Source organism: Paramormyrops kingsleyae, chromosome 8, assembly GCF_048594095.1.
Source record: "Paramormyrops kingsleyae isolate MSU_618 chromosome 8, PKINGS_0.4, whole genome shotgun sequence".
NCBI lineage: Eukaryota > Metazoa > Chordata > Actinopteri > Osteoglossiformes > Mormyridae > Paramormyrops > Paramormyrops kingsleyae.
Genome location: NC_132804.1, coordinates 26672428 through 26699807, shown reverse-complemented (window position 1 = coordinate 26699807; position 27380 = coordinate 26672428). Strand labels below are relative to the sequence as shown.

At 42.2% G+C, this 27380-nt stretch overlaps 1 protein-coding gene across 1 annotated transcript in view; it reads left to right on the top strand.

Moving 5' to 3' along the window:
• The window catches only part of syn2b (synapsin IIb), a 65907-nt gene that overhangs the window by 6752 nt on the left and 31775 nt on the right, over window positions 1–27380 (top strand). Inside the window, exon 2 of the mRNA XM_023799664.2 lies at window positions 24733–24790. Coding sequence (XP_023655432.1) covers window positions 24733–24790 — 58 coding nt within the window. The remainder of the gene's footprint in view (window positions 1–24732; window positions 24791–27380) is intronic.

Sequence of the window (27380 nt, the reverse complement as noted above, 5' to 3'; positions counted from 1 at the left end):
TAGATGGATTTAATAATTAGAAAATTTAAATAATGCACCGACAGCTAACTTAATCAAATTATACAGTACATTACTTTATATTATCAGCTACTTTACTACAATGTAATTGAATAGCTACATAAACTTTATTAAGTTAAATATTAATTAGCACTTACTAGATCTTTATTTGAATTAATGTAGACAATAATACATACCACTGGCCTCCCATCCAGGGTGTACCCCAGCCTTGTGCCCTCTGCCACCTGGGATTGGCCCCAAACCCTCCTGCACTCCTCATCAGGTGTTTAGTAAGTGTTTAGAAAATGAATGAATGGATGGATGGATGGATGGATGAATGAATGGATGTTGCCAAGTAATGCTGCCCTTTCATGCACGGTTCGCAGACCTACACTGTGCTCCAGAGAGCCACTCACCAGCATCAGATTCCTCCCCCAGCTTTACTCGCACACTCCTCATGTAGGATGAGCTTTGAGTAGCGTGCGGTGCCATAGCCTGGCCATGAGAGTGCTCCCCTTTGGCTCCTATGGGACCCAAGAGCTGAAGAAACATTTACATTACATTTATTATTTAGCAGATGCTTTTATACAAAGTGATATACCATTGAGGAGACAGGGTCAGCCAGTCCCTGGAGTAATCAGGGTTATGGGCCTTACTCAAGGCCCAACACTGAAATCACTCTGCCAACCAATGATTTGAACCAATGACCTTCTGATCAGAAGCACACCATTATAACTCACAGAGCCGCACACCGTCCCCAGGAAGTAATGCGACAGAACCCTCCTGCCCAGAAACAAGGCCCGGGGTGTGGGGTCCTTGCTGCAAAAGGCAGCTCAGACCCACCTCTACAGCTACCAGCTTGGAGCTTTTTTCGGACACTGCCCCAGTGGGTAGATGGGAAAACAAGCACATGCAGCCGTCTGGACAGCAGGGACTCGCCAGGGTCTCAAGCAGGCTATGATTCCCAATAGTAAAGCAGCAACATGAACGGACCAGCCCAGCCTCAGGCATTAGTGTGTAAAGGCACCAGGAATGACATCAAATCAAAGAAAGCAAAGAACACATTTTTAAAGCTATTTATCTGGGTAGTAAGTGTATATATGCTCAAAAAAACACAATTTAACATTAGAACATATGCAAATTAAGAGTAACACAACAAACTAACTAAAACATTGTTTAAGATCCCAATCCTCTCCTTAGGGGCACCTCATCCATCCCATGTAATCCTTCATGTATTCACCACCAACTGACTTAGTTAAATTGCTTAAAAAGTCAATGAGGTATTGATTAGCCAAATGAGGTGAGCAAGTGGTCAAACAAATATATGGGTATATTGGATGGATGCTGCAAATACTGAGGTGAATGGAGCAGTGGTTTAGAAATGGCTAAGCTGACACACTTTGACAAACATAATATTATAGTTTCACACCAACATCAAGATCAGTTAAAAATCATGTTCTTTGACTGCCTAAGACACTTTGCACAGGATTGTACTGAGTGCAATGTGCATGTAAACAATAATAAATTATATAGCAGCAACATAATGAAGTGAAATAAACATAAGGATTAATAATAAATAGATACATTTCCCCATAACATCCAAATAAAGCTGTGCATATGAAACCCCCCCAGCCTTTAAGGCAAACTGCGTTTTCAGACTAAACAAGCCATGCGTCACACGCCATTGCGGGCATGCCTCCGCGGGCAGGCCTCCGCGGGCAGGCCTCCGCTCACCATGGTCTCGGCCCTTTTGGGAGAGAGGAGAGAGGGGAGACGGCTCGGGAGAGTCTGCTGCCGCTCTGATGAACGCGCGCCGAGACAGAAAATAAACACCTGTCACCGAGGAATTCTGGAGGTGATACTTAAAGCAGATGGGAGCTGATGCGTTTCCGTCACCATCACCTCAACGCCGAGCCGCAGAAGATGTGAAGCGGAGCGGAGGCGAGACTCCGTGATGGAAGCCTCGCTCGAGCTGGGGTGTGTGTCTCTGACACATTTCAAAACATGCCCAGATCCAAAAAATCCCAAGAATTTTTTCTTGTTTAGTAAACTGCAGTAGATTTCGGTGTAGTACACTGCAAAAGTGAGTATAGTGCAGTGTTTGAATTGATGGGGATCTAGACCAACTCATAACAAAGAAAATTATGCATCTGGGGAGGGTTCTCCTTAAATGGATCATTATAAAAGATTCAGTGCCCCTACCCCCCCAGGCAAAAGCTTCATACATGTGACCCCCAAATTTCACGTCATCTTCGGACTGCCCACCAGGGGGCCCTTGGTACAGTGTGAGTGTTTTTTGGCCCTAATGTGTCTCCTTACTGACATTATTATGAGTACAAGGCGAGCTTGGCAAGCAATGGAGACCACAGGGTACAATAATGCAGAAAGTGACAGGGATATGTTAGGGCTTAATGGCGTCCCATTCAGACAAAAAGTTGTTCCATTAAACACTCTCTGGAATTCACACAATAGCTGGATGGCATTAGTATTCACCTCCATGTGCGGAAATGTCATGGCGGCCCTAATCTGTGAAGAATGTGTGCTGCTAATTTGTCACATTTTGCAAAAAAAGAAAAGGGAAGAAAATCATCACATCCTGACACCTCTCAGCAACTTGAAAAGTGAAATACATTTGTAGCTCTGCGAAGAAACATTTATGTCACAGGCCACTAGGTATGTTATATCTGTACCTATTTATCCTTTTTTCACCACCGCATGTACAGTGCAGTGTCATGGTATCACTTGTGCGTATCGAGGCCTGTAATGCAAACTCTGTGGTCTTTGCAAACTCTGTGGTCTTTTCAATCTAAACAAGCCATGCACCGTACACTATCACACACCAGATTATATTAATTCACATAATCTACTCATTTAAAAGTGTGTGTGTGTATTTTAGAGATACAACTAATATGCTACTACTACTATAGCGCTTTTACTCAAGACACCCAAAGTGCTTTACAGAAGCAATGGGGAGCCACTACAGCCACCACCACTGTGTAGCCCCCACCTGGATGATGGGAAGGCAGACAATCTGCACCAGTACGCTCACCACACAGTAATTAAGGTGGTGAAGGGGCAGAGAGAATAAATAATATCTGGTATAAAAACAGATGAAGTTGTTTATGTGGGTCAGATTAACAGTTCCAGTTAGCTTACTGGTTTGTATTAACTTCTTACAATACTGTGAAAATCTAATTGCCATCTTTTGTTGAGTACAGCCTCAACCATCAGCCATTTAAAAACATTGTCAATTATGTGATGTTCAAGCATCAAAGTGCATTTAATACAAATGATGATAGATACTAAAGTCGCTATTCATAAATCTTTGCATTTTTGCTTTCATTCGATGTGAATTTTTACACTAGAAGTATTTTCATTTATCCATGTTCCTTCTCCTAGATTTTTTTAAATCCAGTATTTAACAAGCTTAAAATCCACTTTCAGATCCTTAATTAACTTCTGGTATCTGAAGGGTTGACCTGAAACAGCCGAGTTATGTCAATAAGGCACTCCCTAAGCAGCGGGTCATGTGATCTGGCCCTTCTGGGGCTGGGCTGAGGTTCACAGCATACAGTGTGGCGTCATACACCAAGGTTGAAACAAGGCTCCAACATGGCCTGCATGCTGATTTGTCAAAAACACAGGAAATTGTTCTGATTCACCAAGTAGATGCACACCACAATAATGGACCAAAATTAGTCGGGATGAGAAAACGTCTAGTTTTATCGAGCACAACAGCTGAAATTTTAATCGGCATTAATTGCCTGAAAATGGAAACTGTAGCCTGTCATTAAATTATAGCCCACTGACAAAACCACATTCCAGCTTGATGGAACATAAAATGGCACCATCTATAAATACAGCAAATACATATCAAACCCCGGCTCAGAATGACGAAATACGAGAATCTGATAATAAGACATTAGGACAAAGCAGTGCATTATATAGAAGCTGACTGCTGTAGTAATAAGTGGAAGATTTTCATATGAGTAAATATGCCTACGCAGTCATACACAGTAAATTGCACGTTGTTTATAAGCATTATTTTAACAATAAATATTATTAAGTAGCCTATATACAAATTACCATATAGAAACCCTTCATAAAGAATGTATAAATACACTAGTCTTAAACAGGGAAATTTTTAGACTAATAGACACATACACTTAAAATAATTATCCAGGAATTTAATTTACAGAAGAATTCCTGAATTCCTTTGAACACAAAACAAAGTGTGTGTATCTTAGCAACAATTGTTGGATATTTCAATTCAAACTGTACATATAAGAGAAATTTGGAATCACGTCATGATAAGATTTTTCAAATAAATTTTTATCACAGTGGACTAGTGGAAGCTGTCAGTATGGGAACGAGAGAAGCTTTTTAGTCCGTTCTGGTCGTCTGCCACTGCTGCTCTTAGCCGATGAATCGGCGTGGGAGTGTTTATATCACTCGGGCAAATGGGACGGCCATGTGGATGCAATCCATCAGTCTCCCGGCACCCACACATCGCATCACCGTCATCACCTCCGGGCCATGCACATCAGCCAGCCCCGGCTGGGCTTTCAGAGACAAGGGATGCTGTACCACACGGCCTTGAAGGCGATACAGGGGGGGGGGGGGGGGGATAGTTATTGAATCCTACCATTTCATTCATGTTAGTGGTGATTATTTGGTGAGAAAAGCCTGCATCCATCCATCCGTCCATCCATCCATCTGCCGCTTACCCAGACCGGGGTTGCAGGAGCAGCAGTCAGGGCAGAGATGCCCAGACCTTCCACCACCCAGCCACCTCCTCTAGCTCCACTGGGGGAACACCAAAGGGCTCCCAGGCCAGCCGAGAGATATCTCTCCTGGGTCTGCCCCGGGTCTCCTCCTGCTTGGTCACCCCCCAAGCACCTGCAGAGGGGCGTCCAGGAGGCATCCTAGATAAATGCTCAAACCACCTCAACTGGCTTCTTACGAAAGAAGGGCCTTTAGCTTGATATAAATAATTACTCAGGAAATTGCTTAATAATGGCCAGATCTTTGCTGTTGTCCCCTTGAATTTCAGTAAAACCTCCAGTTGCAGAAATGAGGAAAACTGTAAAATATAGCTAGTTTCTAATCAAGCAAAATAAATAAGCAAATAACAGATATCTGGCCACGTGGACCCAGCCCCAGCGGAATGGAAATTTATAAGGTAATATATGAAGGTGAACACTGATCCTCTCTGCCTCGAGCGCTACACTAACACAACAAAAATGTAAGATTTTAAAATATGTTTTTCTCAGAGTTTTTTATTAAAGTCTTCATGGCATCTAAAGAACAGACAGTTCAGTTTCTTCTTGTTTAGCTTATTTTTTTTGCCAAGCTTAGCATAGTTAATATAGTACATTTCCCAGCAGAAATAATTAAAGGATTTAAGGAACCTGTCATCTATGCAAAAACTCTCAAACAGAAATAGAAAAGTGGATTTGTCATTGCATTAACTGACGTGAAAAATAGTAATTCATAATAATGATGGCTTGCATCTTCATAATAGATCCTTGGCTGTACCAAAGAGTCAAATAGAATTAGGACATTGGTTTTGGAGTCTGGTCAGGAATAATTACATTTTCTGTCTGTCTTCTCCAGGAAGGTTCTGCCTTTCTGTCTCTAATGTCATTTACTCCCAGTGCACAAAGATCAGATCAGGTCCTAACGTTATCTGATAGGGGCGCTGGTGTGGAGATCAATGCTGATTGGTTGTTCCCAAGCCGAGGTCCACACAGCCACTAGCAAGGCCAGAAGCCAGGGGTCTCTGCACGAGCAGATTAACTTTGAAACCCTCAGGGTTTGATAGGTCTGTGGATCGTGTGAAATGGGTTGAGTATCGGGTTAGCAGCCCCCAGCATCTCATGCTCTCTGAGAATGCTGCCCACGGCGTCTGTGGCACTGAGAGCGTGTTCTTTTCTATTATTAAATCGGTTACACGACCAGGTTTGGTTAACCAGCTGGAAAGAACTTGCTATTGTTTCTGGTACACCCAGAGAAGCACTAGTGTTCAGTGCCTGCAGTTTTCCAGAAGTAATATAGGCGTGAATACAACCCTAAACCAGTAATAACTGGGAACAGCAGAGGACATAATTAAGACATTCGGCTCATATATTGACTTGGCTCATATATTCCTTATGGTATTATTTTAATATTCACACCACATTTCATAATATGTTTTGAAGGAAAGCGTGACTGTATTCTAAACTATTGAAACAACATTAATAATCAGCCCTCTGCAGGTATGAATGCAGACAGCATCACTATGTGCCTAATTAAAGCAGCCGGCTGCCATGTTTTTAAAACGTGGCCAGAGAACATGAGAGTTCAGGGGCTTCATTAATTACTGCAAGCTGGAATGATGAGGGATGAACACAGCCGGAGTTCAGGTGGGTTCGGCCAGATGTCAATGAGCAGGTCGTTTCACACATATTTTCGGGTTTCTGCAGTGCTTTGCAAAAAAAGACTCACTACGCACCATAATGACCAGTGAGGTACTGGACTGCTTTATAAATGTAATGTTCATCTTACATGCATCCTGTAGACAGGCTAATCAGCATCTTTAAATTGCCCGTTGTGTGTTTGCATGTGTGTGTGTGTGTGTGTGTGTGTGTCCGTCCTGTGATGTCCTGGCATCCTGTTCAGGGTGCCCCTCTGTGCCCCTCTGCCTTGTGCCCTCTGCTGTCTGCCACTGCCTCCAGGTACCCTGGGTCCTGGATAAACAGTTTGAATATCGAACAGAAACATTCATGGTTTTGTTTTGTGTGCCATTTTCAGACCAGTACCCATTAGTCAACAAATAATTTCCAATAAACCTGTTGCCATTAGCCATAAAAGCAAAGAAAGCACAAGACACCTTTATTTTCTGGACTGTGCTGTAGACATATGACATTTAGTCAGGGGAATTTAAAGAATTATAACTGAAAAATCAAGAGGTTCCAAAATTAGACAGATAGACAGACAGACATACAGAGAAATAGATAGATAGATAGATAGATAGATAGATAGATAGATAGATAGATAGATAGATAGATAGAATCAATATATTTCTGAATCTAAGTGGGAAATTTTGGCACAACACACAGAATAGGCATAATACAGACAGAACGGTCACTGATGCATAAATATGTAAACAGATAGATAGATGTATAACTGTACTGCTGATTATTCTATGTATTTCATATAATGATATTATAATGCATTTTATAATGATAGGGAGAGCGAAAAGTTAGATAACACGCTTCAGATCGCTCCGCAGTTTGTCTGTTTTATTGTTTTTCTTTAACACTGCCTTCTAGCCAAGATGAGTCACCCAGGACAACAACACAACAGAAGTTACTAGCAATCGTTTCCAGCATGGCACATCTATTCCAAGTCCTTAGAATAACAATCCTGTTCAACTGCTAAACTAGACATTTAAAGAAATACTAGAAAACAATGTTTTTTTTCCAAATAATAACATAATGAGAATAATGAGAGTGAATAATAAGAGCAAATTGGGATAATTCTCTAGAAATCAGTGTGTTGGCTTTGGGTTGAAGTATTTAGTTAATTGTTCACTTGTGCGAAAGCTCTTTGCAAAAGGTCAGAATAAAGATTTCCGTGTTGCATAATTAATATCTCTCCAAACGGCTGGGAGTTTGGTCCCCCTCCTACAGCTGTAGGCATGGATGCAGGGAGTTTCAGGGACCGGAGGGAGCCTGGGGGAAGGGGAGGGGCGGGAAGCATCGATGAGCATCTAGTCCGGGTTACAGACTCAGCTGAGCATCGGTTTGGCAGCTCTCAGCGCCAAAGGAAGCACATCTCCTCTTCTGTGGCATTCTTAGACGAAGGCCTGCTAGTTTTAAACACAGCTGCATATCTAAATTGGGATCGGTGCCATTTTCTGGGTCACACACAGCAATTTAAACGCATCTCTTGTCCTTTTTTGGTCTAGGACGAAAATTGAAAAAACAAATTGCAGAGTAGTTAGCAACTCTAACCAAATTCTGTTTTGAGAAGCAGCTGAAATGGGAGTGAATGGACATGAAATAAAATAACTCGGGATTATTAAAGCACGAAAAAGATTAGGGCAGCAGTTCTGATCTTAAACAGCTTTTTTTTATCTTACTCTGTGAACAAAACCCGACTCTGTCACACTCACACCGGGCGTGTATAGCCTCAGAGATATTCCCCATATCCATTTTATTTATTATTTTACCATCTCATGGTACATTTATTTACCATTTCCCCAGTAGCATCCTTTTGCAAAAGCACCGGCTTCGAGGTGCTTTGATAGTCTTCTTCAAATACTTCTCCTCTCTCTCACACACAGTGGGCGTATGTAGCCTACACTATATTTGCACATTTTAAATAAGCAAAATGAAACTTAAAAATCATGGGGGAAAATTTTATGTGATATCAATATTATGCCAGATCTACTCCAAAAAGGTGGATCACAGTGGAACATCACACCTGGTAATAAACAATCGTGTTTATCTGTAACTTTCCAGGGAGGCGTCTGTGAAAGACTATTTATACAAGCCAAGGAGGAACTGAATTAGTAAAACAGAAATCTTCTCGAGTGTATCCTGTTCTGTGTAATTTCAGTCTGTATTGAGCAGGCCTATTACCGGTAAGTAAACTCTGCAGAAAGGCAATGATGAATTACTTTTGAAGGGAAATACTTTTATCTTCGCAAAGGCACACTGGAGCAGAGAACTGTTGCCAAAAACATTAGAAACAAACCTTCTTTTCTCTCCATCTCTTCGTATAATGACTGTCCATTCCAGATGGCCAGCTTAATTGTCTATGACACTTCTCCGTATCTTTCACACCTAAATTCTGTCAATTCCTTGTAGCAGAATTAAAAACAATAATCGCAATTCTCTCAATCCCTCGTCTGCGATGTCATTATATAAGAGAGATTTTTTTTGGTCTTATCCATCACGACTCGTTATTTTCTTTTCCCCTCCAAATGAATCTTACAGAGCCATTGCAGTGCAGGATGCTGAGGCAGTAATGAAGTGTGACCTCACACCTCCAGGGCTGTGGTTTGATTCCGATGCTAGTTTGTCTGTTCTCCCTTATTCATTTGGGTTTTTTTTCCCAGGTAATCTCTTTTGCTTCCAAACACTCCAAAAACATGCCTGCTTTGTGCCCTAAACTGCTTGAGTAGGTTCCACGCTGCCTCGACCCTTTGCCCTTTGTTGCATATGCAGTTGGACGGTAGATGGATGGTGTCTCCAAATTGCTGTGACAGACTGGCAGGGTGAGCCCTGTGCTTCCTGGCATGGCCTCCAGTCATGGGAAATGGATCAGTCTAATAGTGTAATACTTCTCTTTTCTATAGCAGTTGTTTTCAAACTTGTTATCTAGAGACCTCCCTCAAAAACACTGGTCTGGTCTCACCACCCCTTTCAGTATGATACAAATCGTCAAGCAGATCCTGGCCAGCTCCACCGTATGGGCAACCTGGTCAGGTGCCCTGGGGCCGTGTGTGGCAAGGGGTCTTTGAATATGGCTGATAAAAAAAAGTCTCATTAGAGGAGGAGTGCAGTAATCAGCCTATCAAATGCTGACAGACGCTCATGGTCAGTCGCTTACAGTAAAATAACCCTGTGAGCGGTCGACAGGATTTGTGGAATCAAGATGGATCTTCTTAGAACCCAAGAGCCTAGTGTGGCTACCAAAAGAGCAAGAGGTGCTGAATTGCTTAAAATGTACCACAAATAAGTACATTCTACCAAAAATCAAATCAAGACAATATAAACAAAGATGGTGCTAGCATAAATATCACACATGCAGATGTTAACAGTGAGGAATTAGCGAACAATGTAGCTGCTGGAACAAGGCTAATGGGGTGAGGGGGGGGGGGGGGGTCTTTATCGTCCAGAGGCCCAGGGGCCCATAGGGCTCTTAATCTGGCCAAGAGTTGGGTCCCCCATGATAAAATTTGTTGCATTCGTTGGCTGGCGGTTTTTAAAGGTTAAAAGCTTTGTTTTTTTAGCATATTCAGAAAATCATTTTGCAACCCCTCCAAATTCTCACAGTTTGAGAACCACTGTCCTATAGGATACATGCGGCTCTTGCTAGTTAGCCTTGTCAATCTTTGTACATGCTGCCAAAGAACGTAAAAATGCAGCAGTCTGTATGTAATTTTTGTATTTATAGTCAGCGAATAAATCTCTCGAAAGGCAAACTCATGAGAAACACATATAACTCAAGCTCAAAGAGAGTCAGAAGCCCATGGTTTCACTGTAGCGTCAAATCCTGGCCGTTCATTCAGGCCGTGTCACTGATTTATGTGTTGGACTGTGCAGTTGAGTCCTTTTACTGGCAAAAACATACATAAACATTTCCAGCAAAAAAAGAACTGGCATTGGTATTTATACCCAAATGTCTGCTGCTACATTTTGGGAAATACAAGTAAAGCTCATTTGTGAATGCTCACATTTTTATTCCTGCACTTGATGCAAGTCCAAGACGTCACATGGGTTATGGATCATAACCATCTGCCCATCTTCTGACCACTTATCCCAGTCAGAGTTGTCAAGAGCCGTAATAGGGCACAGGACTGGGGTACAGCCCAAATGGGCTCCCAGCCCATCACAGGAAACACAGGCAATTTGGGAGACACCACAGAGCCTAACTGCATATCTTTGGACACACACACACACACACACAGAGCAGAGATTTAAACCCTTTACACCCATTAGGCCACCATGCCAGCCCACTTAAGACTCATATCTTCCTTTTTAAAGAGATTCTTCACGGAAACAGACCTATATATTTCACCATCAAATAAGGACACTCTTCCGCTTCCTGCTAGAATTGCATGGAAATTACAATCTGAGTGCTATGCAAATTTCCAGAATTTCTCTGATCTCACTGTTGACACCATTTGCATTTTCCTGAGGGAAACAAACTCCATTTGCAACAAGCAGTAATTGGGAAGATTAAAAGGATTCAGGAAACAGCACAACTGTGCTGTAATGACTACAGACCAGGAAGGCACTGGTTCAAATCTATAGAGTAAGTTCCTACATTCGTCCTGTAAACAGTCGACTCAATCTGAAATCCCTGCCTGCATAAGTGCAAGCTGGTAAAGCTCAGCGGGGATTTTGGTGTAAGTATGTCACAGAGATTGTACCTTTACACTCGCTCAGAGCTCACAGCTTCGTACCTTGGACACGGCAGATAAGCAGCCATCGGGTCTCTCTGGGGGCGGCTCTTAACCCGATCCTCAGGGCGTCTCTGCCAGTCCATGCTTTTGTTCTGTCACCTCAGCTAACCACCTGATTTTAGTTGTCAAAGCCCTTGATTACCTGGATCAGGTACGCAGATGGTGAAATGAAATTATGCTTTATTTGCTACTTGTACGTATGAGAACAGGTTCATTGCAATGTGCTTTTCCACATATTCTATCTTAATCACCTTTTTTTTGTTAAAAAAGATACACACATCACACAGAAGCTTGGGGTCTGAGCACAGGGTCAGTCATCCATCCAGCACGCCTGGAGCAATTTTCAGGGGTTTAAGGAAGGATCTTGGTCTAGGAGATGTGGCTACTCTGCTGAGCACAGGATTCAAACTGACAACCTTCTTATCACAAGCACAGAGGTCTGACCCGCTGGGCCACAGTGTGGAAATGTGGGCAGGATGGGGAACCAGAGGATAAAGCTAAGGACCACTACTATATTCATACCACACACATAGTGCAGTCGGTACTCTGATGAAGGTTTTAGCAATTGGAGATTGAAGGTGGTGCAGAAGCCAAGCACTCATTTCACGTTTCCAGCTGGGGAAGTGAGAATCACAGACTGATGGAGCACTGGAGAAGCCTGCCAGTGAGCTCCTTTGCACATTTACTGAAGGCCCCGTTTCATAATTATACCCACACGTGACTGACAGGCCCTGATCTATCCAGTAATTACAACAGACCTGAAACTGCCGGCTGGCCAAAATACACGCCTGACGCCCGATACACTTTGCGCGCCTGCAGGTTCTATTCATTCCCAGGAAAATACATGATTAGTTTTTAATTAAATTATGGGGGAAACAAATGGCCTTGAGGGTCGTTCACTGGAAATGCTAACTGGTATTTTATGTCATTATTTAAAGTATGATAAGACATGTCAGTAGAAAGGCTTTCATTTAAGATAACTCCAGTAAAAGCTGCTCCCTCCCTTCAGCCTCTCACAGAGAAACGCTTCTTCACAGCACAAGATCTAACAAGACAAATAATTTGCCCTCTCTTTTTTTTTTCCAGTAATGTGTACTTGTGCCTGTTTTTTGTACATCAGGGCTAACTGAATAACATTATCCTTATGCGGCTTTTAAATCCTGTTATACACCAGAAGGCTGGAGCTGAAGCAATTTCACTGTACACTTAATGGCTAATATGTATTATATACAAGATGAGAAATGGTGAAGATGTCGCGTCTTTGAACCCTAAACCCTGAAACAGCCCGTCTTCCGTAATTGGAAGTAATTATCGCTCCAGTTTTTAAGCAGCAGGATGTCAAGATACAGTGCAGAGATATTTGCCTTTCAATAACGTCGTAAAGGGCAATTAACCATAATGGTGCAATAGGGCTGAAGTGAGTCACGGTGCCGGGGAACACGCTGAGAAATGATGGAAGATTATTGAAAATAACAATGCGGCTCACACCGGTTTGCATTCTTTTCCCGAAGTCTGTCATTAACGGCAAAGCCTCACTTCAGCATTATCTGCTAGCTGGCAAACTTGGTAATAAAATGGAAGATTTGCTTTGGTGTTTTGAGACTAATAGGAGCAGAGGGAGCAGATAGCAACTTCCATCAAGCTCAGGAGTGTGATATTGCCGCAAAGCAGGAGATGGACATTATGGCTTATTAATCAGGTTGCATATTCACATGCGTCAGCTGGCATGGTGGCTAATGGGGGCACCATTACCTCACACCTCTAGGGGGGCATGTTTGTATCCCCCCACTCTGTGAGTTTGCATGTTCTCCCATGTTTCCTCCTACATTGCAAAGACAAACTAACTGGCATCTCTGAATCGCACATACTGTGTGTGCCCTGCGATGGACTGACATCCTGTCCAGGATAGGGGCCAGGAACCCCTTGTTCTGGATAAGTGATTTGGACGATGGAGGGATGCAGCTGAGTCATAGTCTATATGGGGTATGACAGGTTGTGGAGGGTAGGATCACGATGGAGGCATTTAACCAAATGAAAGGATATTATTACTCTAAATATTTGTTCTTAAAAAAACCAACCAAAGTACTGTAGAAATCTCTTTCCTGTTTCCCGGTTTCTCCAGTCACACGGCACTCCACAATCTGCCCAGCTGATACACTTTAAGGCTTTATTGAGTTAATTAGTCCAATCAGGGTCAACTGGGTTTTGTTAACAAAGTTTTCATTGGGCATGAGGGCTGGTGATTAGTTGCCACAGCAACACCAATGATTACCCAAACACAGATCCAGGGCACTTTTCACAAAAGCTTCATTCAGTTGCATGGTTCCAATGTGCCCTCATATTGGTAGCTGGTATACAGTGGTGCAGTGGTGATCACTGTCCCCTCACATCTCTGGGATAGGCGTTCATGTCTCCATCCAGGGTTCCATGTGTGAGTTTGCATGTTCTCCCCATGTCATCGTGGGGATTCCTGTGGGTACTCCAGTTTCCCCCCAAGGTCCAAAAACATGCCGAGGTTAACTGGAGTTACCAAATTGCCCGTAGCTGTGAGGTGCCTATGTGAATGTGCCCTGCGATGGGTTGGCACCCCATCCTGGGTTGTTCCCTGCCTTGCACCCGTAGTCTCTGGGATAAGCTCCAGACCCCCTGTGACCCAGAATAGGACAAGCGGTTACATAAAAGGGATGGATGGCTGAATGGGTATATTCAGTGCTTTACGGTCTTTATTGACATTACCTTTAATGAGTCAGGTGTAGTGCATTGCAGATGTAAGAAAAATGTCAATGTCTGTTTCACACTTTTTATAAATTACCCTTATGAACTGGGGTGATATTCTGCTCTGTGAGTTAAGGCTTTGATGTTGAAATCCTGTAGCCACCCAAGTAATCATATCACTGTTGAGCCTTTAAGCAAAGCTCTGAACTGCCCCAGTGCTGCAATGGCTGCAATTGATACCTTTGACCAAACAATTTAAATTTATCGAGCAAGGAATCCTTACTTACTGTAACCCTGAAATATATGCAACATTAGAAAATGAGGGTTGTAAACCAGCACAGTTTATCTTTTTAGGTAACAGAGAATTCTGCATTTATTAAAAAAAAAAAACACTTCAGCTAAATATGTCAACGTGGAGAGGGGAACATTCTTCCCCAGGGGGATGAGTGGTGTATGAATAGGCAGTGTGCTCATTCACCCTGCCAGCCACTCGCCCAGCTTCTCCGGGGAGAGAAATGACCCGCATTCAGCAGCAATGGAGTGTCCCTGCTGTCTAAGAGGTGATATCTGTGCTCTCTGAGGATGAAACAAGCCAAGCCCTGGGTATCACAATCCAGCACGACTTCAGTCTGCATTGCATGGCCACATAGACTGATTTGTTACATATTGAATTTTTACTTTTGCAAGAATACCAGACACTTGGCAATCGATGTTCACAACGTTGTAAATATATTTAATGTATTTTTTTGATGATATTCCCTTCGTCCCAGTGTTTGCATTTCTGACACGCAGTTTCACCTGAATGAATGGACGTTATGATAATGGAATCCCTGCTCCGAGTCCTCCGGGGAAAGGCATGGAGCTACCAGCAGAAGATTGTGATCTGCAATGGGGACTGTAACATGGAAATCTTAATCCCATCAATTATGAAAACGAACCGGTGGAGAATTGTATTAAAGTAAATGAAATGAAATACATATGAAATCATTCATTGCCCTCCAAAATAGGCCTACTGTAAAAATGGAAAATCTCTGTTATTGAATTCCTAGCTTTTTGGTGGCTAGACGTCATACAGCATCCTCACTTTTGCTCTCTTTTGATACTTAAAATCGATGCTAGAGGGGGGGCGAGGGTGCGGCTGCTGGACAGTGCTTCGTTACAGATGCCACTCAAAGGATTCGTTTTATTTTTGCCGCAGTGTACCGGTAAGCGTAAACAATCAGGCACACGGGGCTCAGTAATCTGTCAAAGGAATTAAGCAACGAATGTGTCAAAAGTGATGAATGTGAAAAAGAATATCGGGAAGCGGCAGCAGGACAAGCCATCAAGCTTGAAACAATATTCACACTTTGCTTCGTTAAGCGAACCCAACTAAACGATTAAATGATGCGCCCAGACACATCAGATGTTCCCATAAAGATTAATGCTAATTGTTGCTTTGTATCCTACAATGTGAACTGTAGCCGACTGGAAAGCAAATGTTGATTCCTTACAAAATACAAATATTGATGTAAGTGTTGTGTATATTATGATAAAATGGCTATTGTGCCAGGATGACTCTATGCATTAAAGCTGCGCTATGCTTCTATTTGCAAAGCAATAAGCAGCACAAGTGAGACACTGTATTCACTGTCCATTTTGCTTAATATGCATTCCTTCAAAATTATTGTATTGTCTTGTTAAAAATGTATCACATGATAAAAATATATCATTATTGGATTTTAGCTGTTTGCAGCTGTGGCAATGCCAAGTTAAGCCCTTTGCTCTTAAGAAACACTGGAAAACAGCACAAATTTATCATTATATATAATTTAGCCAATGTTATAAGTCGTTGAGTAAACGACTTGGTTTTCGTGGCTACTCAGCGTCGTGATACTGTTTTAATATAATCTGCGTGGCTGCACAACACCCGATGCAGCAGGAATCTTAAATTGAACATTTAACTTAATATTTAAAAGAAGCGTGGGGGGGTTTTAATTGCCAGGAGGGAGAGCAAACCAGCTCTAATTACTGCCAACCAGTAGCTGCAAGGTCTGACAGACTCGATTCTGCAAGCCTACAAATAACTCCCAGCTGTGCCCCCCCCCCTTTCCCAAAGAGGATGGAGTCAAAGGTACCAAATAAAACAAAGTGGATGACTGTTAACCTGCTTCTGGTGTCAGTAACCCACGCATCACGTAAGGACAACACCCCCAGTAATGAATCAACCTCAAGCAACTATAGTTGCTGTATTACAAGCAACTATAGGCCTAAACTCTCACCTCCCCCCCCACCACCACATTTGTAACCCCCTTTTATAGACCTTCTCTGAACTGGGTAACGCCCCAGCCACCACTGATAAATCTCGGTAACTGGAGGACCATAAAATCTGATGGGTTCTCCTCCCCCTCCGAAATTAAGCTGACATGGCATGATTGACTCAGACCAGCTGCAGTGGTTTAACAGGTTCCTAGTCATAATCAGAAAGTGTCACAATGCAGTCCTGAGTGGCGGTTTGGGATGCAAGGCACCACAGGCAGAGAAAGTTTCCCAGCACACTGGGCTCGACAGGAGCCAAGCTTAGGTAATTAGACTTCATTCACAGTCACCTCAGGAGCGCTATCTGCTAGACGAGCTTAAACGGCTGCGCATGAAATGACATCAGAGCTGATAAGCAAAAGGCACGTAGAAAGAGAGTGGATTTATCATCCTTTTTAAATCGCCCATAAACTAGGAATCCCACTTCTCCAGTTTGTTAAAAAAGCAAGTACACATGAAATCTAACAAATATCTGACCAATGCGACTTAAACGCAGATTTTAAATTAAAATGTCCCACTCGCATCTTAACTGCCTGCTTTTTAAGCAGCTAAAATTACATAAATCACACTTTGCACTAAGCTGACATGATGAATAAACCGACTATGGTTTAAGGATGCCTGTTTAATGTATCTAACTAAACCAGGGTCTCGCTGAATGCTGCGAGTGATTTATGGCTGTAAAAAGCCAACTCAAACACAGTTGGTAAGATCACCATGGGAACTGGGAGTAATAAATAAATAAGTAAAACTGGCATGGTCCTCGAAGCATCTGCGAGCTCCCGGCAGGAGAAATGTCCTGTTGATCTGGGTGGATTGTCTTGCAATGGGAGTGAGTAATGGGAGCCAGGATTACTTGAGCTTTCAGTGCTGGTTTAAATGGGATACGTCTGTCCAGGCTACTGAGATGTGGGCAAAAATTAAACCTTGAGTTTAATTTGTAAACTCCAAGGCACCTAAATGATATGACCTTTAAATACTTTCATTGCTACCAAGGTTAAAACATAGCTCCATGCTTAAGTAAGCCTTTCTGCAGGCAATCAAATGTGAAGTTATTTAAATGTTAAATTGAACTGCACATAAAGATGTCATGAATAGTAACGAGTGCTTATGTCAACTATCACACGGGAAAAGGGGTGCATTTTAAGGTAAATCACTCCGGTTGCAAATGAGGGAATGTTGCCAATCAGCCAACAGTGAAGTTACATTCACACAAGCTTATTTCCCATACAGAAACCTTGGATATGCGACTGTCTTAGTGGCGACTCCCTAAGGACAAGACATCCCAGAGAATTAGGCTTAACGTTGGTCCTTTAGGAAGGGAAAGTCTTGATAAGCAGTTTCCAAGTAATCCATTGGAGTGATGAGCTCAAGTTGAGTTGCAATGTTTCCCGTGGCACGTGCTTTAAATAAGTAACAGTGAGCACTGAATAGAACCAGCTATTGAAAAAAATCAGGGGTTAAGTCAAGTTTACCTGGGGCTTGACTTTTTTGTTTTTGAAGGAAGATTGGCATCGGGGCTAAAATAGTCGGTGCTTGGCTTAAAACATTTGCCCCGAATGATCAGACCTAACAGTGCCCATGACCAGGAGCCTGGACTCCCCCCTCGATATCCGTGAAATCCATCCATACCCGCTCCTCTGATCTTAAATTCAGCACTGCAGCACGTACACTTGCCGTACTCTGCCCTTTAGACACTGACTCACTGAATCTCTGGCTTTAATGTGACCCTTTTTTCAAATATCTACTGCTTCCAAGCAGAATTCTAAGTTCTATGCATTTTCATATGTCAGTTTCACCTAAGTAAGAACTGTTTAGATGTTAAATTTAGCAGTCATCTAGCAGAATCACTATGCCAGTGATAAACTACTGACTAAATAACATTTAAACAACAGTAAATAACAGTTACATTTTTTCAACTTTTACTTCCTGACATTGTAGATATATAGTATCTAAAAGAAACACTTTTCAGACATACATGCACAATGTATCGATTTAAATGTCGTTGTGTTGATTAGCTATAGCCAAGAGCCCTATAAATCGTTTTAGTTTTCCTTTCCTTTCGATTGACTTAGAGGGGAAGTTATGTTGGCGAGGACAGCCATAAAGACTGGGGGGAATCGATATAAATGCATTGTTGGCAAGGCGTTGTCGGTATCCCCAGTCATTCTGCGTGACAGAACGAAAGAATTGAGATGCTCATAAAGGATGCTAAGACGAAGCCATCTGCGAAATCCCCAACAGACAGCTGCTCTCATATATTGAAATCTGGCATTAGGGGACGTTTTGATAAAGTCTCTGAGAAAGGATGAGTCAGGTGACCATTATTCTCGGTGCTGATTCGTCCCACCTGTTCCTCTTTCCCTGCAGCCCTTTGCGTCGGACACCATTGCCGTGTCGCGAGGTACTCATGGGTCCAGTGTGCATTGTTTCACTTCTTTCCTGATGGAGTTGTGATGTTTATTTAGATGGGATTTTGTTTTCCATCCTGCTATCTCACAACAACCTGACTGGATACCCTAACATGCATTATTCAGTATCTTAAAAACCACAGTGAAATACTTTAAGTGGAGACAATGTTTGTGGTGGATGTTATCAATCACTCATTGTTTTACTGCTATAGTAAATGCAACTAGAAATGAAATACTGCATATCCACTGAATCTGGAGATTCAGTTCTCATCATAATTGTAGGATAAATGTATTTATACCATGAAAAAAATACCAACAGCGCTTTTGGGGACTTGCAGTTTTTTCATCAGTCCCTTGCCTGGAAATGCGGGATAAGGAGTTCTCAAATTAGCTCCATGCTAAGGTTATTTTATGCTTCTCGGTGACCTAAGCAGTTTCAAGCAGAGACTCTGGATCTCCGAGGAGGGTTTGAGTCTTGGTCCACCTTGGCCTTTCAGAGCCCGGGCCTGGTTCATCCCTCATGTATAAGTGTTACTGTCCGGAGCGTAATGACTCAATCTAGAATCCATCTATCTGTCCATCTTACTTATCGAGGGTCACGGGGGCAAGAACCCTATCCCAGGATGTGATACCAGGACACAGTCATGCAGAATCACAATCACACACTATGGGCAAATTACAGCTTTCAGTTCACTTACATGTACATATGTCTGTATGTATACTAAGTGTGTAAATAATATTGCATGTAGTGTTTTGGACTGTGTCCTGACCAGCCCTCTGGGGATAGCTATAGGCATATACATACTTGACAGACAGACAGACAGAGTGTCTCGATTGTAGATGAACAGTAGACTTTGGGGTTCTGGGTCAGGTACTTGCCTCTGAAGACATCAGAGCCCCTGGACCGCGGACGACACGCACTGGAAAGCCAGTTAATGGACTGAAGGCGTGTCGGTCTATGCAAAGGCTGCGCTTCTTAACCCGTGATAAAGCTGTTGGCTTCAGCCGCGAGACGGTGTCACATTGCAAGGCTGATGGAGCGCGCCGAACGCTCCGGCTCTCTTTCGATTCGTCCTCATTCCCCCCCCTTCTGCACTTACACGCTTAATGGACGTGCTTCTGGAGTGGGTTATACAATGTTCAAACGGCGCTGTAACCTTTCGTTCCCGCCCGTTAGGTACTCGAGAGACTCGGTCCGAGTTAAATGTCAGTCAGTTCGTTTACATGCACACTAAGAAAACGTGTTAGTCCCACTAAAAACTGACTTTTAAATTACATGTTTTTAGCATTTTCTGTGTAATGCGTGCAGCACATTTTCTGTCAATGACCTCCATAACACTAGTTTTTAATCTTTAAAAATGTAAACACGTATTAGTAATTATTCAGGATAACTATTACTATTACTCAGGATAACTTTACTGTCGTGACCGCCTTGCCATAAAAAGAACTTATATAACATAAATCAAAAAATGCTACGTAATAATAATAATTACAGTAATAATTATAATAAATATATGCAGAGCTAGCATATGCCCTTGTGGGGAAATGGCATTTCGTGCAGTGTGCCCTGTGCTTCCTGGGATAGGGTCCAGCATCACCACAGTCCTGTACTGGATAAGCAGTTGGAAGTTGGATGAATTATTTATCACCTTAACCTATGTTGCCCCTTATTAATTTCTAAGCTTGCAGCACCAGCTCTCATTTCGGTATAAAACGGGGGTTTAGAAAATTAAGCTGTTAAAAATTAAAAAGTTCATTTAATTTGAGGCAATAAATAAATGATAAATCATATCGTTCGACGTATTATTACAGGTATCCCCCGCTTTACAAACGTTCGCTTTATGCCACATACGTTAGCACCTACTTCCGCGAACCGAGAGAAATCCGAAGAGGATTTTCGCTTTTACGAAAAAAAGCGAAAATATGGTTTAGCGTTTGTTTATCAGCGAGCCAATTATAGACAGGCAGTCACGTGCCGCATCATGACGTTTCGGTCAACAACAGATCGCATAGACAGTGGCCCAATCGGATTATAAGGGAATGAAAAAAATCCTATCGTCATGTGACGTTGTAGCCGTCGTAACGTCATATCGCAACGCGTTACTCGGATATTTGTGGTGATGCTGGTGTAAAGAAACCTACTGCGCTGCCAGTCGTATATAGGCCTACATGCAATACATATTACTTGATAAACAACCATGTTACTGGAGTATGTATCTACTGTACTGTGCTTTTTAAACGCTATTTAGGCTATTACCGTATAGTCTAGATGTGTAGTAGTCCGTACGATCTAGGTTTGTGTAGGTACACTCTATGATGTTCTTACAACGGCTAACGATGCATTTCTCAGAATGTATCCCTTTCGTTAAGCGACGCATTATTTTATTGATTCTGGTAATTGAAACTACATCGATACAATATTTCTACTGTATAGGCTTTGTATTTATCATAACATAATGTTTTACTATGTGTTAGTGTGAAATTAGGCGTTATGTGTTATTTGGTATGATTCATTAGGTTACTTTTTAGGTCTGGGAACGTTTCATAATGTTCCCCATATAAATGAATGGCAATTTCTTCTTCGCCTTATTCCATTTTGCCTAACGAAAGGTTTCATATAAGCCCCCTGCTTTCGTAAAGTGGGGGTACCTGTACCACATTTTATTCAACATTGATGGTCAGTTAGCAGAGTTATACAATCAAGTCAATTCTTTTTACTATAATGTAGCAGTAGAAGTTGTTTTCAAGTCTCGTGCCTCATATAATCCTCTTTTTAAAAAGCATTTTACGCTATATTACACTACGGTTGGGGGCTTTTATTGTCTAATTGTTCCCTTTTATGTGCGATAATTGATAGTCTTACCGAAAGACTGGCACGACTTCAAATTGAATGCACATAATCGGTAGGCCTGCAGATAGCTTCCCTTTGCAAGTAAATTCTGTAACAATAAACATATTTATTAAGTTTACAGGTAGTACGTGATTTTGCACATTCATCGAGCTTGAAATGAGAAGCTTGGATACCACTATTGTCTGAAGCTCACACAGAATGCTTTGCTGCTCATGCGCTTATGCCATGGGGCCTCAATGGGTGGGCGTCTCGCTGTGCATTTGGCAGTCTACAGGCCTCATGACCTTTCATTGTGGTTTAACCTGGAGGGATGGGAAGCTCCTTATCTCAGGATGAGGGAACGTGAATCTAGACAGGGGTCCCAGTAGTGCTCGTTTGTGGAAAACGTGCTAACGAGGGCGAGAACTCCGGGGCAACAGGGTGTGCTCGTTAAAGCAGCGGCGGCATGCGGCGAGGCTGCCTTCTGGCTGAGCTGCTGAGCTACATCACGACTGCGTCACCCACCTCCACGGCTGGCCAGAAGCGTAATGAGTCCGCTCCGTTTGCTGCGTGACAGCACTCCTCTCTGCGTGCAGCGCTGTCCAGATGTTAACAACATCATTGCGTGTAATGTAACCTGAGCGGCTTATTAGCGGTCCTCCATTCCTAAACCGCTTTTCCTGGCCAGGGTCGTGCGGAGCTTAGAGTCTATCATAGGCAGCTTAGGGCAGTGTTTCCCAAACCAGTCCTCGGGGCACACTGGAAAGACGTATTTTTGTTTTATCATAGTTCCCAGAATACATGACCCAAGCAATCAGGAGCTCTAAATACCGTACAGGTGTGCTGGGAACTGGGATAAAACGAAAATGTGTATCCGTGCAGTGTGCCCTGAGGACTGGTATGGGAAACACTTGCTTAGGGCACAAGGCTGGAGGATACCCAGGACGGGATTCCAGTCCATCGCAGGGCACACATACATACACACTATGGGTGATTTTGAGACACCATTTAGCTTTACTGCCTGTCTTTGGACTGCAGGGACAAACTGGAGTACCTGGAGGAAACCTACATAACACAAGGAGAACATGCAAACCCCCCACCCTGGAAGTATGAGGCATCAATTTTACCCACTGAGCTGCCATACTGCCCCTTAAATTATGTAGCACATAATTCCATCGATCTTCTGTAACAGCTTATCTAGCACTGGGTCACCACGGTATTTATATAACCTTTCAACCAAACAAAAACAATTTGGAACACAGCAGAAGATTATTTTAAGAACATGCATTCCGGTAACCCTCTATTTAACAGCAACAAATTATCGAGCATGTGATACTTTTTAACACAATAACAGATGCTTGTAAAAGGGTTGTAGATCTCAGGGTCAGATACACAGCTTCTAGAAGCTTCAGTAAGTGAGTGGTGCAAGTATTATTTTCACGACAGAAATGTTTCAACGAATAAGAATTCATATAAGAATAAGCATTTTCAACCATCGATCTTCCATCTGATTATCCTGTATAGAGTCGAGGGGGGAATCTGAAGTGTACCCCCAGCAGTATGGTACAAAGCAGGAATACCTTTGGATGTGTAATTATAATATGAAATATAATGTCATAATCGTGTACTGTAGTGTACAATACAATACTTTTCAGCGCAACTGTGTCCACTAGATGGCAGCAGAACACCGTGAGCAAGTTATCGATGCTGATTATACTGTGCGTCTGTGCCCGGCACTTGAACACAAGTAATGAGCAGGATCTGCACTTTGGTTCTGCAGCTGACAGTCCTGCAGCCTCTCCTTCCCACACATTTCTGGTGCCGAGTCCCAGCGCCCCGTCAACACATCTTAGACTTTTCGTACCGGGCTTTGGGTCTGCGCGGTCCACCTTCAGAGGGCGCGTATCGCCTTGACTCCGTGCTGGTCCCTCCGTGACGTGCAGCTGCTGTTTCGGTATTCATAAGAGCAGGCAGGAGCGTCGGAGGCCCTACTCCGTGAGGGAAATGGCAGATCGTGGTCCCCCCCCCCCTCTCTCGCTCTCTCTCTCTCTTCTCTGTGGTGGTTTTTCCCACATCTGCCGGAGGCCACCCCTTCAGCTACAGTCCCTGGAGCATGAGAGCCGTGGAGCTACTCTGTTCCAAAGTCCTGTCAGCACATTTTCTCAGTATAAAAGGCAAAAAAACTACCAGCTAAAACCCAAATACGGACTGGAATGTTTTTAAAATAAACAAACAAAACAGGAAATGGAATTTTATGTATTATTCAAAGTGTATCACTATATGAATCTTTCTGTTTTTCTCTTGTAACATTTCATTGTGTTGCACTGTAATGGCTATAATTAAATATAATATTTCTGTATGTAGGGTGGCCCTTTTCCCCCCGGCTTTAGCGTTGGGGGGTTCAGGTTTCTGTGTGTGCTGTTTGCATGTCTAAAGACATACAGTTAGGTTAATTGGCATGTTCAAGCTGCCCGCAGAGTGGTTGTCTTGTAATGGACTGGTGTGCTAAGCTTCCTGGGACTGGCTCCAGAAACCCCCCACCCCTAACCCCCACCATCACCAGGAGATGTGGTTATAAATGACATCAACTGCCACTGTGCTGTATTAATTTAAAGGCCACATCCATATTAAGATGTGTACTTTTCAAACACCTTGCCAATGAAATCTGGTAAGCTAAGAATTTGTTCTAATTAGCGTCAAACGTTTCACCAATTTCAAAACTGTGCAGGGACGAGAATGATGTATTGGAAAAATCGACGATGTAACTACCCTGTGACTTGGGTTCCACAAAGTATATTCTACTGGATTTTACATTCATCACTCCACCACTGTTGACAGTTGCCAACTGTTATTATTAGGTTCTGTCAATTCAACGTCGTCTCCTGGCAACCACATAAACGGCAGTGCTCCAGAATGTCCTGTCTTCTGTAGTTGCCAACTGACATCACTTTCTAAATGGTATTTATTTGCATACATCATTTTGTTTAGAGCAGATGGGGTTCAATGTGCCAGAGGGGGCTGAGTCATCCAGAAGTGTGTAGTTCTTAAACACGTTGTTAAATTTCCTTGGGCTGAAGAGCAGGTCGCTGGTTCCAGAATTTCTAGAAAGCTGTTTATTTAAGGGCTTTTATTTCAGTATGCAAGAACACATTTACACACAAATGTGCAGATGTTGCATTCATCAAATGGCACCCAGCCCACTCTGGGAAGCATCACCAGTTCTGTTCTGCTTAATTCCCAGGTGCGTTCATAAGCATTTGAGTTTAATCTTGCAATGTAATATATTGTTTTTTTTTTTTGTCCAGGGCCAGACTCTTGAGAGGGAAGAAGGTCCATGGAGATTTTGACATCAAAATAGAACAGGTAAAGCTTTCCTTCACCTTGACTTGTTTTCGATCGTATTCAAACAGTATGGTCATTAGTACTGGAAAGGCTGCTAGTCTGGGATGAAAGGTGTGAGATAAATTATTGACTGACCTTATTAGCAGTACTTTTGGTATAATTATTATAGGAGGTCTTGTAACGGAGGAGCTTGCTGATCCACCTCCCCAGATATGTATTCCATGGGGTAGGTTCTGGGTCATGACGAACCTCCTTGGTTATGTAAACTGAATAAGAAAAATGCATAGATTAAAAGGTGGATATGTCAACCGTGTAAAGCAATGTAAATACAAAAAATACATTTTCAGTGAATGAGCCCCTCTTTAATCTTACTAGGATGGAAGATGGATAGATGGTTGGTGGGATGGATGGATGACAGTGAACACCACTTACGCATGAAAAATAACCTTTTAAAAGTTACTTTTGGTGGTATTTTGTGGAATTAAAATTTTAAAAGGACGGCAACCTCTTCTGCATTTATAAATCACTGAATATGAGACACACAAAACATTATAAAAGCAAATTAAATTGGAAAAATTCTTTAATTATTATATCAGTTAATTATTAAGTAGATATAATTAATTTAGAAGTGCATATTAATATATTTATTATAATTTCTGGAAACTACCATTGTCTCATTTTTAAAGCATGCACAGAATCAGGTGCCAAAATGCTGTTACTGTTAGCAAGTGAAGTGAAAAAGCCAGCCCAGCTTGGTGTTTACCTCCATGTTTACAGTCTGCAGGCCCAGACACTCTCACTTTTACAGTCAGTAGCCTTTGATCCTCACCAGGCAGTTCCCGGCACTCCCAGTTTCCTGGCTACTTAATTGTTTCATTTGCCCAACACACCAGACCGCTGTGTTTTTCCGCTGCAACCTGTCAGAGTCGTAATCTTTTAAAGGGTTGCAGGTTCTTGCAGGCAAGTGAAATTATCTGGTGAAGCAGGGAATAAGCGCGGTGGACAGTGGCGTGTAGTTGGTCAAGGGGGAAGAGAAAGCATGGATATCAGTCATAGACGACAGCCATACACAACACTGGAAACAGCTTAAATAAACATGGTGTTGACTCCAGTACCTCCTGCATCTGTCGTTCCATCTAGTCTCTGTAAGTCAAACTGCAATTGAGTTAAGTCCCGCTAATATAATTACATATTATCACAATGGGTTCCCACCGGGCTACAATTATCCTGCCGAATGAGAGACTGTTCAGTGGGAAGCCCGGGCAGACTTAGGGAAATAGGCCACTGCATGTGCCGAACTGGGAGTGACTGTTTCAACAACTGTCACACTAACTTTGGAAGTGGAGTTATTGGGTTTTAGGGACACATTCTGGTGTGGGCTGATATGGCAGTAACTCCTCAAATTAGGGGGAAGCTTACTAAGCCGTAGCTGGGGTTAGTGGGAACAATCACCCTCCTGTGGATGACATACTGGATATTACTCTGTAGGTTGATGCATAGGTATATATATATATATATAGGAAATATATATAGATATATATGTATATATATATGTATATGTATATGTATATGTATGTATGTATGTATATATATATATATATATATATACATATATATATATATATGTGTGTGGGTGCGTGTTTACATCAGTGTGTGTGTGTGGCCCTCAGCCAACAAAAAATCGTGAGGAGGAGGCGTTCAGCTAAAACAGAGTGCCAATATTAAGGCTTCTGCGGGCTAGGAAGACGTGACATCTGGTGTGGCCTTTTCTGAAACTGCTCACAATACACGGCATGTGATCTTAATGAGCATAGACATTAATTTATATTGCCTAGTACATACGGCGTGTTTCATATGTAGGGTATTTTTAATAAAAATAGTTTGATCAGAAGTACTGTATTACTTTGTGAAAGATACACACTAACATCCAGATTTTAAAATACAATTGTTCGATATATCGATGTAAGCATTGATTTGGCAACTAGAACCGGATGCATTAAAAGAACAAAGTCATTTCAATGCGGCTGTTCGAAATGCATCCATTAATGAGGATCTCTCTGAATCAGGGCCTTGGTTGTTGAGAAATGGCACCTCATTGTAAGAGTTATTTTAGGTTGCATTTCCAAATATAACAGCTGATGACTCATGGAGCTCTACCATGACGTAATTATCCTTCAGGCTTTCACAAAAGTTTGCAGAATTAACAAATATAGTAATTGCTTGACATAAAATATGTCAATTCATTAATGTTGAACGAACATGTGATCAGTATGTAAGTAAGACTTAATTTGTGGTTAATTAATAAAAATAATAGCATAGTAATAGCATATCGTTGAAATGCGCAGAAACACCGTCACCAATGTGGAACCGCACAAACCGAAAATCTCATTACGTGTGATATATCGCTTATTCACAGGCGATATCAGGTGTCTCTACATTATTAAATCGACTTCCGCTGTTGCCAAAATGCCACTTCATGTAGAGTAACGAGAAATACGGTGAAACCCTAAAATCCATCTCTACAACCACAGGCAGAGATGACCGTCTTCTTTTAAGACATAGTAGTCTTTATTCCAAGAATATCCTATGTTTCATGTGTTTTTAACAGAGA